The sequence below is a fragment of the Nyctereutes procyonoides genome, unplaced genomic scaffold (assembly GCF_905146905.1).
Source record: "Nyctereutes procyonoides isolate TBG_1078 unplaced genomic scaffold, NYPRO_anot_genome, whole genome shotgun sequence".
In the NCBI taxonomy this organism is placed as follows: Eukaryota; Metazoa; Chordata; class Mammalia; order Carnivora; family Canidae; genus Nyctereutes; species Nyctereutes procyonoides.
This window is the reverse complement of record NW_026575130.1, coordinates 11,717,786-11,736,127: the sequence shown is the minus strand read 5'-3', so window position 1 is coordinate 11,736,127 and position 18,342 is coordinate 11,717,786. Positions and strand designations below refer to the sequence as shown.

Below are 18,342 nucleotides of genomic sequence, written 5' to 3'. Positions count from 1 at the left end.
GCTTGATACGTAACCTGAGGCAAGAGACTTCCCTTTGAGCTTGAGTCTCCTCATGTTTAAAATGGGAGTAATGCCACATAGAACCATCATCGTAAGGAAAGATTGAATGGGATTATGTATACAAAGGGCTGAGGAGGGCAGCCCGGGTGGCTCAGCGGTTTAGCGCCACCTTCGGCCCAGGGTCTGATCCTGGGGACCTGGGATCGAGTCTCACATCGGGCTCCCTGCACAGAGCCTGCTTCTCCCTCTGCCTATGTCTCTGTCTCTGTGTGTGTGTGTGTCTCTCATGAATAAATAAATAAAATCTTTAAAATAAACAAAGGGCTGAGGAGAGTACCTAGCATGTAGTACATACTCAACGAATAGAGGTAGTGATTCAAGAGAGATTTATTTAGTACTTTCTATGTTTCAGACGCTGTGCCAAGTGCTAAGATATATAGTAGTGGACAAAGCAGACAAGATTTTGATCCTTGTGAAGCTGATACTCTAATGGGGAAAACAGAAAAGAAACAAATATCTAATAAAATTATGAACAATGCTAAATGTTAATGTGAGGTACTAAGGGGAAATCACAAAGGGTCTATTTTAGAAAGCAATGGTCAAGGAAAGCCCTTAAGTAAGACCTGGACCACTGGTCATGTGGATAATCACCGAGCAGGTGGAAATAGTGCAGGGTGCTGCAGTGAGAGACCAGAGACTGGCCTGTGTGAGGTTTAGGAAGAAAGGCCAGTGTGGCTTCAGTGCTGAGTGAGCATGAGGGCAGTGGCTTGACATCTAACTGGTGAGGTACCTAAGGACTACATAGTTATTGCAGGGTGTTCATGGACATCATGAGGAATGAGGATTTAGTTTAAAAAAACAAGTAGAAGGTGTGCCTGAGTGGCTCAGTCGGTTAAGCATCTGCCCTCAGCTCAGGTCATAATCCCAGCGTCCTGGGATTGAGCCCCATGTCTGGCTCCCTGCTCAGCAGGGGAGCCTGCTTCTTCTTCTCCCTCTGCCCCTCCCCCCTTCTCTCATTCTCTCTCTTTAAATAAGTAATTTAAAAAAATTAAAAGCAAGTAGAAAGAGTTGAGGAGTTTTAATATTCCAATCTTAAGGTTTTTTTTTAAAGATTTTATTTATTTATTCATGAGAGACACACACACACACAGAGAGAGAGAGAGAGAGAGAGGCAGAGACACAGGCAGAGGGAGAAACAGGCTCCATGTAGGGAGCCCAACGTGGGACTCGATCCCGGGCCTCCAGGATCAGGCCCTGGGCTGAAGGTGACGCTAAACCCCTGAGCCACCTGGGCTGCCCCCAATCTTAAGTTTTAATAAAACATTGTGACAGTTGAATGAGAATGTTCTAGAGGGGTTAACTGGCAGGGAAAGGACTAGTTCAGAGGCTCTTGTAACAGCCAAACCTGGAAGATGGTAGCTAGGGTAATGGTAGGGGATGAAGAGAAGACTAGGCCTGATTAACTGGTCCTGATGATATGAGTTTAGGGGAAATGGGGTTGTTAAGGGTGCCTGGTAGATAGAGGTGCAGTCTTTGTGGAGATGCCAGAAAGCTCCCGTCAGGAGGATGCTTTGAAATTTGGAGATGTGGAATTTATGTCACCTGTTGGGGCAACCAGCTGGATAACATTTATGATGAGCTGCTCTGTGCCAGGCAACCGTTTGCTGACGTTTATTTTAAAATCTGTTCCATCTGAACATGCTGTTGCGCCTTCTAAGGCACAATTGATTTCTGTTTCTAGATGTTGATGAATGTGCTACTGGAAGAGCCTCCTGCCCTAGATTTAGGCAGTGTGTCAACACTTTCGGGAGTTACATCTGCAAGTGTCATAAAGGCTTCGACCTCATGTACATTGCAGGGAAATATCAGTGTCACGGTAATGAACCTCAGCCATCACTTTGTTTTGCTTCTTCCTGTGATGTGGAAAGATCTCTTCACTGTGGTGGTGGTGGGGATGTCAGAGGCAGCAGAGGGTACTGGCATTACATTGAACAGAAGTGCAGTGCAACCATTTGGTAGTTCTGGATGCGTATGTCCTTTGTTTCTTCTGTTTATCTGCTGGTTTTATGTGGCCCTTCCAAAAAATTTTTTTGGAAACTATATATTTTTGATGGCATCATACATATCTTCCAAATAAATAACTTCTTTTCCACTTCCTGATGTAGATATAGATGAATGCTCTCTTGGTCAGTATCAGTGCAGCCGCTTTGCTCGATGTTACAACATACACGGATCCTACAAGTGTAAATGTAAAGATGGATACCAGGGGGACGGACTGAACTGTGTGTGTGAGTAATGCTCATCTCCCAGCTTTGACTTCTAGCAGGAAATACAAGATTACACAAAGGCCATTACTAGGGAAAAGGAAGAACAAGATTAGTTATCAGAAAAGTATATTTTTTATAACTAATAATGTTAATCTGTATTTTCTACAAATCACTTGCTCAGGTATTTTTTAAAAATTAAAGACTGAGGGGATCCCTGGGTGGCTCAGCGGTTTAGCGCCTGCCTTTGACCCAGGGCGCGATCCTGGAGTCCCGGGATCAAGTCCTGCGTCGGGCTCTCGGCATGGAGTCTGCTTCTCCCTCCTCCTGTGTCTCTGCCTCTCTCTCTCTCTCTCTCTCTCTCTCTCTCTCTCTCTCTCTCTCCTCTCTATGTCTATCATAAATAAATAAATAAATCTTTAAAAAAATTAAGGACCGAGTAATACATTCTAATCTTAAAACATTCAATTCCTTTACTAAAATCTCTCAGAAGCTTCCCTTTGGCTGGCAAGAAATTATGGGGCTATCCCTGAGAATTTGATTTTGTTATAGTCAGAAATAAATTAGCATTCGATTATGACAAAGGGAAAATCTGAATATATTATATTTTTTTGTTCCTCTGTTTTAGGTCTCCTAATTCTATTAAATCATTCTGATATTTATTTTCTCTAAGTTTAGGACTGTTTTGCTTTTTAAATCCTTACGAGCTCTGTTTGGAGTATGGCTATGTTAGTAGATAAACATGAAAAAAATAACCTCCAAGATGAAAGTTTTACAAATTAAAGGCCACAATTTAGCATACCTTTCATGTGACAATAGATAATTTTTAAAGTTTTGGAATAAAATATTTACTGAAAATCATGAGCCATAAAATCATAGAGATTAAAGGATTTTTGAAGGGCCATGTAGTTATACTCCTAGCCTAGAGTATATCATTTCAGGAAGATTAAATACTAATTCCTTTTGGTGAAGATAATCACAGAAAAAGATTCCACAGATAATCATGGTGACTTCTGAAGTTTTTTTTAAGCAATTGTATAAAGCAATTAGTAAGGGGAAAGCAAACCAACTTTAAAAAATACACAGAACATTTAGGTGGGTGTTTGAGTCAGTTAAGCATCTGACTCTTGGTTTCAGCTTAGGTTATGATCCTCAGGTCTGTGATCTCAAGATCATGAGATTGAACCCTGTGTCTGGCTCCTTGCTCAGTGCGGACTCTGCTTGAGATTCTTTTTCCCCCTCCTTTTGCCCTTCCTGCTGTGCTCTCTCAAATAAATAAAATCCTTAAAAAAATACAGAACATTTAATGAAAATGTTTTACATGAGTTGAATTTATATAGAGTATGGAAGAGAAAAGTATTAATCTTTAGACAATCAAAACATGATTTTCTAATAATGTGTGCTCTAGGGACACCTAACTTAGATTCTGAACATACAGTTCTCATATTCTAAGAAAACGTAGAATGTTTCTGCATTTTAAAAATCTCAAAGATTGTTGTCTCCATTTTACAAATACTTGAAATTCTTTGTGTTGTAAATAATATATATCCATTATAGAAATACCAATATATTTTTTGCATATATCCACATATGTGTATGAATATGTATCTATGTAAGATATATAGGTATAAATAAGTTATATAGATACATATTCATATATACACATAGTTGTTATTTGAAAAGCAGCATTACTTATGGTAGAGGAATATTCTAAATGTGAAAAATAAGCCTAGTGGGCATGACATTTTTTAAGGTGTTTTTTCACAGTTTGATTCCATGACCAAACTTCTAGTGAGAGATGGTTACACACTAATTTGAATCTTTTGACTTTTTCAGATATTCCAAAAGTCATGATTGAACCTTCAGGTCCAATTCATGTACCAAAGGGAAATGGTACCATTTCAAAGGGTGATGGAGGACACAGCAATTGGATTCCTGATGTTGGAAGTACAAGGTGGCCTCTGAAGACACCATATATTCCACCTGTTATTACCAACAGGCCCACTTCTAAACCCACAACAAGACCTACACCAAGGCCAGCACCAGAGCCTACCCCACCTCCACCCACAGAACTCAGAACATCTCCACCAGCAACAGCTCCAGAAAGCCCAAGTGCCAAACTGACCCCTGTAGCACCAGTTGCCACTACATCTTCAAGATGGATTACAGTTGATAACAGGATACAGACAGATCCTCAGAAACCCAGAGGAGATGTGTTCAGTAAGTCATATATATGTTAGCACATATTTTGGAGGATTTTTTTTCCCAGTTGTGTTGAGATGTAATTGACATACAGCACCATATAAAGTTTAAGGAGTACAGAGTAATGGTTTGACTTACATATATTGGGAAATGATTACCACAATAAGTTTAGTTAATATCCATCATCTCACATAAGTAAAAAGAAAAAAGATTTTTCTGTGATTAGAACTCTTAGGATTTACTCTAACAACTTTCATATAAATCCTATAGTAGTATCAACTATAGTAATAACATTGTACATTATATCCCTAGTACTTCTTTATCTTATATCTGGAGCTTTGTATCTGTTGACTACTTTCCTCTAGTTCACCCTTCCCTACCCAGCACCCTTAGTAATCACAGATCTGATCATTTTCTAGAAGTTTTTAAAGATTCTATCTATAATAATGTGAGAGTATATAGTATATGTCTTTCTCTGTCTGACTTACTTCACTTAGCTTAATGCCTCAAGTGTATCCATATTCTCTCAGATGGCAGGATCTTCTCATTTTTTTAAAGCCTGAATTGTGTATACGTCACAAAGGTGTATTTATACACCTTTTTTATCCATTCGTCCATTGATGGACACTTAAGTCGTTTCCATGTCATGGCTATTGTGAATAATGCTGCAGTGACCACAGGAGTGGTGATTTATCTTTGACATAGTATTTTCATTTTCTTTGGATAAGTACCCAGAAGTGGAATTGCTGGATCATGTGGTAGTTCTAGTTTTAATTTTTTGAGGAACCTCCATACTGTTTTCCATGGTGTCTGCACTAATTTACATTCCTTTTGACAGTGCATAAGGGTTCTCTCATTTTCTTTTCTCCACTTCTTTGCCAGCATTGATCATCTCTTGTCTTTTTAATGATGCTGGTCCTAACAGACACAAAGTAGATATCTCATTGTGGTTTTATTTACCTAATAATTAGTGATGTTGAACCTTTTTCATGTGTCTTGCCCATCTGTGTGTCCTCTTTGGAAAAATGTCTATTCAAGTCATCTGCTCATTTTTAATCAGATTACTTGGGGTTTTTTGCTATTGAGTTATAGGAATTCCCTGTGTATTTTAGATATTAGTCCCATATCAGATATGGGATAATGTTGTTTTCAAATATTTTTTTCCATTTCATAGGTTGTCTTTTCATTTTGTTGATGGTGTCTTTTGCTGTGTAGAAGCTTTTGTATTTGTTGCAATCCCATTTTTTTTTAAATTGCTTTTGCTTTAGGTCTCATAGTCAAAAAATTATTGCCAAGACCCATGTCAAGGAGTTTTTCCCTGTTTTCTTCTAGGAATTTCCTGGTTTCAAATCTTATGTTCAAGTCTTTAATCATTGAGTTAATTTGTTTATGTTATATAAGATAAGGGTCTACTTTCATTCTTTTGTATGTGAATATCCAATTATCCCAGCACCATTTATTGAAAAGACTATCTTTTCTTAGCTCCCTTGTCAAATATTAGTTGACCATTTATGCTTGGGTTTACTTCTGCACGTTTTTAATAAACTCTTTACGAGGACATTTGAATCATAGACCATGCCTTGAATAATAATGAGACATAAAAAGAATTAGCTGTACAAAGTATAAATCATATGTTCTTATTGTTAAATATTATAAAGAACTGCATAAAAGGCAGTCAGCTGGGCCGATTACAATGTGTGTATAATATCACAAAGTCATATAGTGGATCTCAGTTCCTATCCAGTGTAAGAATTCTAACATGTTCAGATTTACTCAAAAACTCTCAGAGATTTGGGCAGCCTGGCAGAGTCAGGCTCCCTGCATGGAGCCTGCTTCTCCCTCTGCCTGTGCCTCTGCCTGTGCCTCTGCCTGTCTCTCATGAATAAATAAATAAAATCTTAAAAAAAAAAAAAACTCAGAGATGGGAAACCTAACTATATCACATCCTATTTAACTTTTAATCTAATCATTCATTTAATCAGTAAACACTTTTGAATGTGTTTTAGAATTCCAGACCCCAAATTAGGCAGTGGATTTACAAAGATTAAACAGAAAGGGTATAATAATCTAGTGGGAAGGATGGTCGCCCAGAAGATAACTGGAATACCATGTTAAGAGAGATTTGTATGGCAACTTATGGGAGGAGAGCATCTAATCAGTCTCTGGGCAGGAAGTTAGGGTGGACAGGGGTGAAGAGCTTGAAGAAAGGTGAATACTGTAGTTCATAGGGACCACACACATCAGAGGCACAGAGGTAGGAGCAGCCCAACATCTGCAGTAACCTACTGGTACCCTGGGGGGTTGAGGAGAAAACCAGACAGCTGTCCCTTTTGACCCTCAAACTGTTTCTATCTTAGGACTTTTGCTCCAACCGTTCCCTCTCCCTGGGACACTCTCCCCAGCTCTCAGCTTGTCTCACTCTCTCACCTCTTTATACAAATGTCAGCTTACCAGGGAGGCCATATTCAATACTATGACTTTCAATACCCTGTATTCAATACTGTGACTCCTACCAACCACCAGCAGCACTCCTCTCTACTGCCTTTCTCTTTTAAATAGCATTTATTACCTTTTAATAAATTGTATTATTTACTTATTATGTCTATCGATGGATCTCCCTACTAGAATACAAATTTTTTGAGGGCAGGGATCTTTGTTTTGTTCATTGGTGTATCCCAAGAACCTAGCATAATGCCTGGCTCATAATTGGCACTTGAACATTAGTTATGGAACAAAGGAATGGATAGATTACTCATAGCATTTTAAAATAAATTATCATCATATAATCAGATTTTCCATATAAAAGCTAGTTTGGTATAACACATTAAATCTATATTTAAGAATTAAAAAATATTCTTTTCTGATTGTTCCTTAGTTTTTCACTGTGGTTTTACCACCATTATCCTCTCTTTATTCCCTCCCTCCCTTCCTCCTTTCTTTTTAGAGATTGGCATTGTATTCAGTGGATTATTAAATCTGAAAATCTGATAGGAATGAGAAGGCAAGTGATGTCAGTTTAGATATAATGTCTCTAGCTATATATTGACTAGCTCAAATAATTTTTGCTTTGTAATTTTATTGGTTAAAAGTTGGCCTGTGTGAAGGTAGGCACATCTTTTTAATGTGAGAAGGATTTAAGAAAGAGTCCCTTAAAAGAACATTTCTTGTAGGTGTGTAAACAAAGTATCATTGAAGCTGGAATTTTAGTCCTTTTACTACTACAAAGGAAAGGTTTTCAAGGGACTCCTGGGTGGCTCAGCAGTTGAGCATCTGTCATTGGCTCAGGTCGTGATCCTGGGGTCCTGGGATCAAGTCCTGCATTGGCCTCCTTGTGGGAACCTGCATCTCCCTCTGCCTATGTCTCTGCCTCTCTCTCATGAATAAATAAATAAAATCTTAAAAGGGGGGGGGGGTTCAAAACAAAAAAAAAAAGTTTAAATTTTCAAATAAGCAATCCAGATGGGATGATTATCATACAGCCTTTTCACATTTTAATTTGGGGCTTAAAAACTTTCATCTAAACCAACATCAATTAATTACCCAAGTATGATGTCCTTATTATGTTAACTTAAAGAAATCATCCCAGTTATATCCCAAATCTCTAAGGGTGACTAAAGTCCCTCACAATAACCCATCTTACTGTTAGGATATTCTTTCTTATGTTTAATCTAAATTCTTGAAATTGTAGTTTATACCAGTGCAGTAGTGTCAGATAATTGTGGCTGATGGACACAGCTGGTCAGTGTCTCCAGACCCCACACTCCATGTATTCAAAGAACATTCTCTGGAAATTACTACACTGTCTCTTGTTTGGACTCGGTAATTTCTATTTCATAAACCTCTTAGACTGTTCTTCAAAAGAAAAAGAGAGAGAGAGAGAAAGAGACAGACTGTTTTCAACCCACTTAGCAATCTTTTTGGGTTCCCCTTTGGGTCTAGGGTAGGACTGGAGACCCTGCATTTCTAACAAATCACAGGTAATTCCTAATCCCTACCACACATTTTGTTTTTCACATCTGTCCCAAATGGTCCAAAGATACATAACAGTCACATCTGACCTAATAGTGACTGTAAGCGGAATTTCTTTAAACGTGTTTTTTCTAATCTAAATCATTTCCCTCTGTTGCCAAGTATATTATGGTGCAGATTTGTGAGCAGCCATTTACTCCCCAGATGTTTTTCCCTGAAACAGTCACGCAATGGCTGGGATATAGTAGGCACTCAAAAATATTTATTGGCTAGAATAAAATTTTATGTTGGAATCAACATTTTATTAATCTAAGTTATTCTTCAAATGTTTGAACTAGCTAAATTTAACTTGTTGATTCTGATAGTTTGTCCCCAAATGATCAAAAGTTATTTCACATTATGGTCTTTTTCTTATCCCAATACAGCTTAGTTTAGTAATTGAAAACAAACATTCCTGGGGCACCTGGGTGGCTCAGTTAGTTAAGTGTCTGCCTTTGGCTCAGGTCATGATCCCAGGGTCCTGAGATCAGGCCCCACGTCAGACTTCCTGCTCAGTGGGGAACCTGCTTCTCTCGCTCCTTCCTTCTGCTGTTCCCCAGCATATGCTGTCTCTGTCTCTCTCTCTCTGTCTCTGTCTCTGTCTCTTTCTCTGTCTCAGGTAAATAATCAAAATCTTTTAAAAAAAAAAAAGAAAGAAAAAGAAAAATATTCTCTAGAAAACTCCAATATACCTCCAGATTTTGAGCATGATGTAGGGAAATAATGAAAAGGCATTAAGAGGAAATATGAAAACAAGGTTGAGGCATGTGAAACCTAGGAGAGAAAACATTGAACCAGAAGATTTAATTTCTATTCTCACCTCTATTATTTATGAGTTATTTGACTTTGGACAAATTACTGTGCATTATTAGCTTTCATCTGCCTGGTTTCTGAGACCAGTGGGTTTGATCTTGGGCTCTGGAAGAGCTTGGTAGAGGGGTTAAGGGAGAGTGGAAAGAAGCTGGGCAGACCTAGAGCAAAGAAAAAGATTTAATTGGTAGGATGCCTGTTTGGACACCAGAGATATGCTACAGGGATTGATAAAAAGTTGGAAACTGAGCACCAAAGACAAAAATCTAGTATTAGAACAGGTAGGAGTTATCCCAAAGCAAATTAAAAAAAAATTATGGAGAATCTGAAGTAAAGGAACTTAGGGAAAAATGCAATTCTAGTCTAGCAATACCATGAAATACTATGCAGTGATGTTTTTTGGAAAATATTTAGTGCTTTGGGAGAATACTGATGTTATAAAAAAGGGCAAATGAGAAGAATATACAGAATTGTATATACCATTTGACCCCAATTAGATATAAAATAGATGTCTGCATATGTCTGGGTGAATTTAAAAGTTTGGAAGAATAAAGAACAAATTAGTAATTGTGAATCTGTCCAGTTTGTGGTCCTTGTGATAATTTTTCTTGTCCTTTTGTTGTCTTCAGTCTCTGATGTTTACTCTTCCCATTGCTGTTGGTCACTGTTATTTATTCTAGTAGTGATTCTTTAGGAGAGGCATCAGCGGTCATGGAATCTCACTCTCCCCAGGGAGAGAGTGAGCTGTGTGTTTTGAAAAAGTACCCAATGGAATTCTGATTCGCATATTTTATTTAGAACATACTGGCTTTTTAAAATGCATTAAAGGTTTTATTAACTTCTATTTTTAACTTTTCAAAATTGTCTTTACAATTGAGTGTGTCCAGTATATCCAGTTTTAGCTAGGAAGCTCAGGTTACTGCAAGGAATATAATACCATTTGGACTAGGCAGCAGATTTTTTTTCAAAGAGCTGTCAGAAGCTCTTTTGAACCAGAATAATCTAGGATGCTTATTTAAAATGGAGATTCCTAATCCCTACCACACGTTTACTAAATCCGACCTTTTAAGGAAGTACTTCTTTGTCTTCAGTGTGTGTGCGAGTCATGTGGAACTTTGTTAAAGTGCAAATTCTGATTTTAGTGGGTCTAGGGTAGGACTGGAGAGTCTGCATTTCTAACAAGCTCACAAGTAATGCCATTGGTCTGCTGACCACACCGAACAGCAGGGCTCTCTAAACCATAATGGGAGCTCCAACCAGTAGAACAGTGTCTCTTGAATGAAGACAGAACAAGCCAGATGTGGAATGTTTTGTTTTGTTTTGTTTTGTTTATTTTATTTTTAAATATTTTATTTATTCATTCATGAGAGACAGAGAGAGAGGCAGAGACACAGGCAGAGGGAGAAGCAGGCTCCATGCAGGGAGCCCAATGCGGGACTCGATCCCGGGTCTCCAGGATCACGCCCTGGGCTGAAGGCGGCGCTAAACAGCACCGGGCCTGCCCAGATGTGGAATGTTTTCAATGGAGCAATTGTGCCTAAAATGTGGCATGAAGCATCTGGCTCACATAAAGAAGTGTTGCCGAATAAAGATTATAGAACATAATGTAATGTGTATCAGGTGCTCTTATGAGCCGCCTTGTCAGAGATCCAGACTCATTGTTGCTTTGTTGTTGTAGATCCTGAGAATGTGTTGGAATTCCAAGTACCATGCAGTACAAAGAAAACTTTCCATTTTCGTGATCGCTGCTCCACTGCGTGCTGTGTACCATTTCCTTCTCTCATCTTCCTTCTGTGGCTTTTACAGAGTCTGTGGCTGGTGTGATCACATTGTTCTTAGTCATGAAAATAGGATCTCTCTTCTGATTCTCTGTGGTAATGAGTAAAAAGATTGCTTCTGCTGAGGGGTGAAAAGGTCTTCAAACTAGTTTGCTTTCTGGTAAACAGCAAGGCTCTAGGGAGACCCTGAGAAGATGCCCGCTGTCTCCCTGAAGATTCCATTTCTGCTAGCGTTTTGAAGGAGTGAGTTGTCACTGCTTACAGCTCAGGATGTGGTGCTGTGAATTTTGAAAGTTTTCAAGATTTTTGATTTATATTTTAATTTGATTTTATGGTAGCTGGCAAAGAAAAAAAACATAGTTCTCTCTGGAAGGTACAAATTGAATTCTTGGCGAAAGCAACCAAAAGCAGAAATCAAAAATTTTGTAAGTTGTATGTACATTTGTCTATCATGTTGTTAGGAAAAGTATTGTGCTCATAGCCACTCTGTGATTTGGACCATGTTATGAAATCTTCCTATGCCTTTGTTTCTTCATCTGTAAGGGGAAATAATAGTATCTACCTCATTGAGCTGCTGTGAAAATGAGATGACGGGGTGCACCATAGTGCTTGGCATGTAATAAGAACTCAATACATCGTAGCTATTACTACTGCTGTTGATATTGTTGAATTCAATTATATGCTAATGATACCTACCTTAACTTTCCTACTTAACTCATAAAAAATACAGCCCCATTTTGTGTGCAGTTCTGAGTCTATATTTTTATGATGCTTTTTATTATGGTTCATTGTATTTTAATATTATTTTCAGCTAACCAGGTCCTTTTGAACCAAATTGATTTGCTAGTGTGAGCTATTGGGTGAGCAGAGAAAACACAAATGGAAAGCTGCTACTTCACATATCATTTACTTTTTACCAAATAATGGGAATCTCCTGTTTCATTTAGGTGTTTATAGTAACTAGGGGAACACTTGTCATGTTGAGAGAGAGACAGGATCCTCTCAACTTCTCTGCTGTGCAGATGGTAACAACGTTTTGAGAGAGGAGTCTATCTTGGTGGGAAACATTACAGGATGTGTGTGATACATATCAAAAATCAAAGCTTTTTTTCCTTAAATGTGATTTCTGTGGCCCGAGGGCATTGACACTTGTCCTGCACAGCAGGTGGGCTTCTGCATGGCCCTTAGGTGTTCATGCAACCTCCACTGCCCACCTGCTCTGCAGGCTCCTGGCAGGGCCACCCTTCATGGTTTCCTTTGGCTTTGGAAGAGGGAAAGAGAACAGAACCTGGCAAGTATTCTCTTGTCCCGGAAAAGTTGTGTTATCATCCTTATGGTTGTACTTAGAAAAGAACCATCTCAGATATTCTGTTCTCCTGGGATTGCTTCAGGCAGTGCTTTGAGTTATTCTGAAACTTTATCAAAGGAGAAATAGGTGAGCCATGTAAATTGGGCTCCTTACTGAGTACTGGAGGGGTGTCTCTGTTCTACCTTTCACCAGAGATTTCATTATTTCCACTTCTGCTCTTTACTCTCAGCCCAAAGGGCTGTCTTTTGAACATTTTAGATTCTTCGTGTGGGATGAAAGCTTTGGCAGACAAGGACTTCTTTCTGTGGAGCCCAGAAACCCTTTTCTTTTTGCTAGTAATCAGTATATGGCTAAGAATTTTCTCTAATGTGGTTAAGGAAATTTCAGAAACTCCTTTCCAATCCTTTTATTTGCTTCTCTCTGGTCATTTAAAGCTATAATGCATATGTTCTTCATACACAGAGGGAAAGAAGGGTGGGTGGGAGGGGGGTTGGGGGACAGGAGAGAGAGACTGGAGACTGCCTCATAAAACTCCCGTCATTCATCCCCACTCGGTAGTCTATAAAAATCCCCTAGGTTTTGCTTCTAGAAAGAGCCTTCAGAATATTAGGACATTTGCATATGCACCATTCTCTTCCACTGAACCAAAGCCCTAACCATAGAAGCAATTTAAGACAGTGTTATCTTTAATCTTCTAGTCTCACAACAAATGCCAGAACTAGCCTTGGTAATGTCATGGTAGCCACCTGGAACAGAAACAATTTGCAAAGCTACCTTTAATGAACAGTGCTTACATTTTGCTACAGTTAATTCTTTGGAAGAAGTCTGGCAGTGGGAGGTGTGTGTGTTAATATTTACATTTACTTCACTGTGCCTACTCCCAATGTAATGTTTTTTGGGTAGCAGTATAGTTGACTGTTTGGGAAGCCTCACTTATGTACACAAGCTATATATTAATATCATCTTCCTGGGGAAAATATATTTCATAGAAAGGGTTGGGACAAAGTATCTTTTTTAAGAGATTTCCTGCTTATTTGTGTGGTCGATTCTTCTCCCGGGGCCCTGGCCCTCCAGCCACTATGAAAGAGTACCAGGTCCCTAAGCACAACCACGTTTCTATCCATTTGTCTGTATGCCTCACTACCTGTACATTCCCTTTGTTTTAGTTCATGCAGAAGGTTGTAAGAAGCATACAGCATGTGATATTTTTTGGTGGGTAAAACATTGGCCAATGGAAGGAAAAATTTTAGGAAATGAATCTTTTAAAGAATATATGAGCACTCTTCATTTTATGTTGATTTTGGTCATAATCACTCTCTGACCTCCACTTTCGCCTGCCTCCTATTCATTCTCCAATTCATTCTCCAGTCAGAATTGTTAGCATTTCTCCTATCCTTCTTTTAATCTCTAAAATTACACCATTCTAAAAATTAATGGTGGGGATCCCTGGGTGGCGCAGTGGTTTGGTGCCTGCCTTTGGCCCAGGGTGCAATCCTGGAGACCCGGGATCGAATCCCACGTTGGGCTCCCGGTGCATGGAGCCTGCTTCTCCCTCTGCCTGTGTCTCTGCCTCTCTCTCTCTGTGTGTGTGACTATCATAAATAAATAAAGAAAAAATATTAAAAATTAATGGTGCAACTACTACACAGTATCAGATAAATGTTTGTTTTTATAAAATATATATTACATATTTAAAGTGACTATTAGCTTAAATACAAAACAGAGAAAAATAATTAGAAAAATCATGTACAAGTGTCTATCCTGGTTATGCTTCTATTTTTAGGCAAGGCTAGTCATTTATCTTAACATTTTCTACATTGATTAAGGTAGTTCTTTTGAATCAAGGAGTGTTCAAATTCGCTAATATATTTCAATTTCATAACCTCACAGTTAATAGCAGGTACCAAGACTATTCAAAATTCTCTTTGAGGGCAATGGTGGCTCAGTTAAATGCCTGCCGTTGGCTCAGATCATGATCTCAGGGTCCTGGGATTGTGTCCTACTTGGGCTCCCTGCTCAGCAGGGAGTCTGCTTCTCCCTCTCCCGCTGCCGCTCTGCACTCATGTGTGCATTGTCTCACTCTCTCAAATAAATGATAAAAAAACAACAAAGTTCTCTTGAGCAATCAAAATACAAATAACACACGTATAGTTGCTATGGGGTAGGAGTCTGTATATGTGCTTTCACATAATTCTCTTTTCTTTCGATGTTTTAGATATGCTTTTTCTTCCTTAACAGAAATTTTCTTTTTATAAACCTAAAAATAAACAGTTACAGAAGACAAAGCAAATCAAACAAATGGGAAAACATCGTTTCATTTCCAATATTCAGACCACTATAATTAGCATATTGGTGTATTTCTTTTTTTTTACTTGATGTAAAATTGACCTACTACGTTATACTAGTTTCAGGTGTACAATACAGTGGTTTAATATTTGTATGCATATTGAAATAACCACAACTCTAGTTAACACACATACTTTTCAAAGATTTTGAAAAATCTTTTCTTGTGATGAGAACTTTTAAGATTTACCTTATTAACAACTTTCAAATATGCAGTGCAGTATTATTAATTACACATTTTGGGTAGTAACCTCTTATCAGATACTATTTGCAGATATTTTCTATTTAGTAGCTGGCTTTTTCATTTTGGTGATGGTTTCCTTTGCTGTGCAGAAGGTTTTTAGTTTGATATTGTCCTACTTGTTTATTTTTGCTTTTGGAATCAGATCCAAAAAAATCACCGTTGAGACCAATGCGAAGGAGCTTACTGCTTATATTTTCTTCTAGGAGTTTTATGGTTTCAGATCTTACATTCAAGTCTTTAATACATTTTGAGTTCATTTTCGTGTATCCTTTAAGATAGGGGTCCAATTTCATTCTTTTGCTTGTGGCCATCCAGTTTTCCAACACCACTTCTAATTGAAGAGACTGCCATTTTCCCATTGCATATTCTTGGCTTCTTTGTTGCAAGGTAATTGACCATATATGCTTGGGGTGGGGTGGGGTGTTGATTTTGTCACTCTTTTTTCTAGTCTTTTGTTTTGTTTGCTTGTTTTTCTTGTACATAGTTGAGATCATACTGCTTGAATGACTTTTTCCCACTACTTATTTCAATTAGTATTTTCACATAAACTGTAAAATATGGGGTAGTGAACCTTCTCTTGACACTTCAGTGGAACACTCTTAACAATCCATAGTGGTATGTGTGAGAAAGGAGAAATAGTTTAACAACTTGGCAGAGTTACAGAATGGAGTACACAAAACTGTAAGAACTAATAGCTGCTGAGCATTTTAGGTTTCCAAATTCCTTGGAATGTTTCCCAGTGACCTGCAGTGAAGGTGTGCTTGATCAACTGCTGCTGAAATTAGTGTTTTAGGCACTTGGTTTCCAAGAACTATTAATGAAACATCTGGCACTTTGCAAGTCGTTAGATGACGAATTCTCCGAGTTGCTATCCTCCAAATGTGTGATCTCTTCCCTTCCTTTTTCTTCAAATGCATCCCACGTAGTTTTCCTCATTTCTCAGCGTCCTTCCTCCAGGTACCATGAATTCCTTTCTCTAAATGTTCTGAGCACCTTCTTTGTAACTGCTGCCTAAAACATCCCACCCCCAACACCCCTAACACTTTGCTTTTTGCTTGGAAGTTTCCACATTCTTTTCTTCTTGGTCTAAATGGTGTTTCCTTAGGATCCGCTTGATCTGCCTTTATGACCAGTTTATTACGGTGAGGGGAAGTAACCCTCATTATATAATGCATGCAATGAATTGTTTATGAATACTTCTAATAATAAAATCTTTAAAAAAAAAAGATGTTTTTAAGGATATTTGCAAGCTGTGTTCACATAGTGTTATATCAGTGATACCCACTAAATAAGCATAAACATTTGTAATGCAGAGGTTTCTTTTCTTTTTTTTTTTTTAAAGATTTTATTTATTTATTCATGAGAGACACAGAGTGAAAGAGAGAGAGAGAGAGAGAGAGGCAGAGACACAGGCAGAGGGAGAAGCAGGCTCCATGCAGGGAGCCCGACGTGGGACTCGATCCCGGGACTCCAGGATCTGGCCCTGGACTGAAGGCGGCGCTAAACCGCTGAGCCACCCGGGCTGCCCAATGCAGAGGTTTCTAAGAACACATCTTGTAAGCACTATAGAGAATAGTGTTATATAGGTGGAAGCTGCACTGAATGCAAGTGACACCCATTCTGTAAAGAATGAAGTGATGAGTTCACTTATAACATAGATGTTTCTCTTTTTTTTTTTTTTTTTTGACATTTTACTTACTCGTTTGAGACAGAGAGAGAGAGAGAGAGAACACGAGCGGGGGGAGTGGCAGAGTGAGAGGGAGACACAGGCTCCCTGGTGAGCTGAGAGCCCATGTGGGACTCTATCCCAGGACCCTGGGGTCATGACCTGAGCCAAGGGCAGATATCTAAGCATATGAGCCACCCAGGTGCCCCAACATAGATATTTCTAAGACAGCTACTTGCCAGCTTCTTATGACAACTGTTACATCAGTGACTGGAAGTTATCCCCATGTGGTAGTAGATGGGTTACAGTGTTAAGATCACATGTAATAAAGATGCTTCTAAGAACAACAATAACAAAAAACAAGCCCACTGTGCCAGAAAACCTTAGCACAGTCCTCCCTGTCTATACCAAGATGTGTTTACCATTTGACAGCCCTTCAGCTAGAAAAATGGGGGCCGACAGACTGCCATAATGTAGCACCATAATAGGGTACTGTATGATTTGAGCTGTTCCAATCCAGAGATAATTTGTACAAGTTACAACAAGAGAACAAAAATGATTGTTCTATAGAATATTTTGACCTTCTTTGTATCATGGGAAATGAAGCAGGTTTGCGTACAACTTTATAATATTTCTCGTAATTAAGGGGCAGTCTCCCTCTTAGAATCCTAAAGGAAGAAAGGAAAGCTCTAAGTGGATGTCCCTTCCATCAGTCATTTGTGTGAAAAAGAAGGTGGCCAGTTACCTCACCCCTAGGGCACCTGTGTAGGGATTTGTCCCTAGAGCCTGACTAGCTTCTCTTCTTCCATCTCTTTTAGGCTGGGTATATGGGTCATCACTGTTTGGACTTTTGAAACAAAAAGGAAAAAGCTTTAAAAGCAGTAAGATAGGGATCCCTGGGTGGCGCAGCAGTTTAGCGCCTGCCTTTGGCCCAGGGCGCGATCCTGGAGACCCAGGATCGAATCCCACGTCGGGCTCCCGGTGCATGGAGCCTGCTTCTCCCTCTGCCTATGTCTCTGCCTCTCTCTCTCTCTGTGTGTGACTATCATAAATAAATAAAAATTTAAAAAAATAAAAATTAAAAAAAAATAAAAGCAGTAAGATAACAAAAAATCAGTGCAAATATTATGGGACTGTTATTTAACTTAAAAAAAATCTTGCTAGAAATAATAGGAATAGTGTTGAAAAAGAACCCTTCTGGTTCTTCCGTTCCTTGGTGTTTGACATCTTTTACTCCCTGCCTTATAAAAATAAAAATACAGTTAATGAAGTTCTAGTAAGGAAAAGGGAGTAGCTCTGGTCTCTGGCCAGGAATTCCCCTTCACAGATTTCCCACATACTCCCCACTCTCCAACCCAGTTACTCTTCAGTACATCATCTGGTGTTTTTCCTTCGCAGCCCTCATCAACATTCAGAATTGTAGTGTGGATTGTTCTACATGTTTAATGTTTGCCTATCTACTTAGAATGCAAGCTCTCTGAGGGCCAGGTCCTTGTTAGTCCTGTTCACTCCTTTAGCTGTCTCCTTGGCCTGCCATGGTAGCTGGCATATGGGGGGCAAATATACATTGAACTAACTAATGCTTTAAATGAATGACTTCATTTTTTAAAAAGTAGATTCTGTTTTGTTTTGTTTTGTTTTGAAGGATTTCATTTATTTAGTCATGAGAGACACACAGAGGCAGAGACCTAGGCAGAGGGAGAGAAGCAGGCTCCATG

At 38.8% G+C, this 18,342-nt stretch overlaps 1 protein-coding gene across 4 annotated transcripts in view; it reads left to right on the top strand.

The window, feature by feature from the left end:
* Positions 1-18,342, top strand: part of NPNT (nephronectin) — a 75,916-nt gene that overhangs the window by 42,870 nt on the left and 14,704 nt on the right. For all 4 annotated transcript variants that reach the window (XM_055342359.1, XM_055342360.1, XM_055342361.1 and 1 more), the window contains 3 exons: positions 1,742-1,876; positions 2,166-2,288; positions 4,101-4,484. In XM_055342359.1, coding sequence (XP_055198334.1) covers positions 1,742-1,876; positions 2,166-2,288; positions 4,101-4,484 — 642 coding nt within the window. The remainder of the gene's footprint in view (positions 1-1,741; positions 1,877-2,165; positions 2,289-4,100; positions 4,485-18,342) is intronic.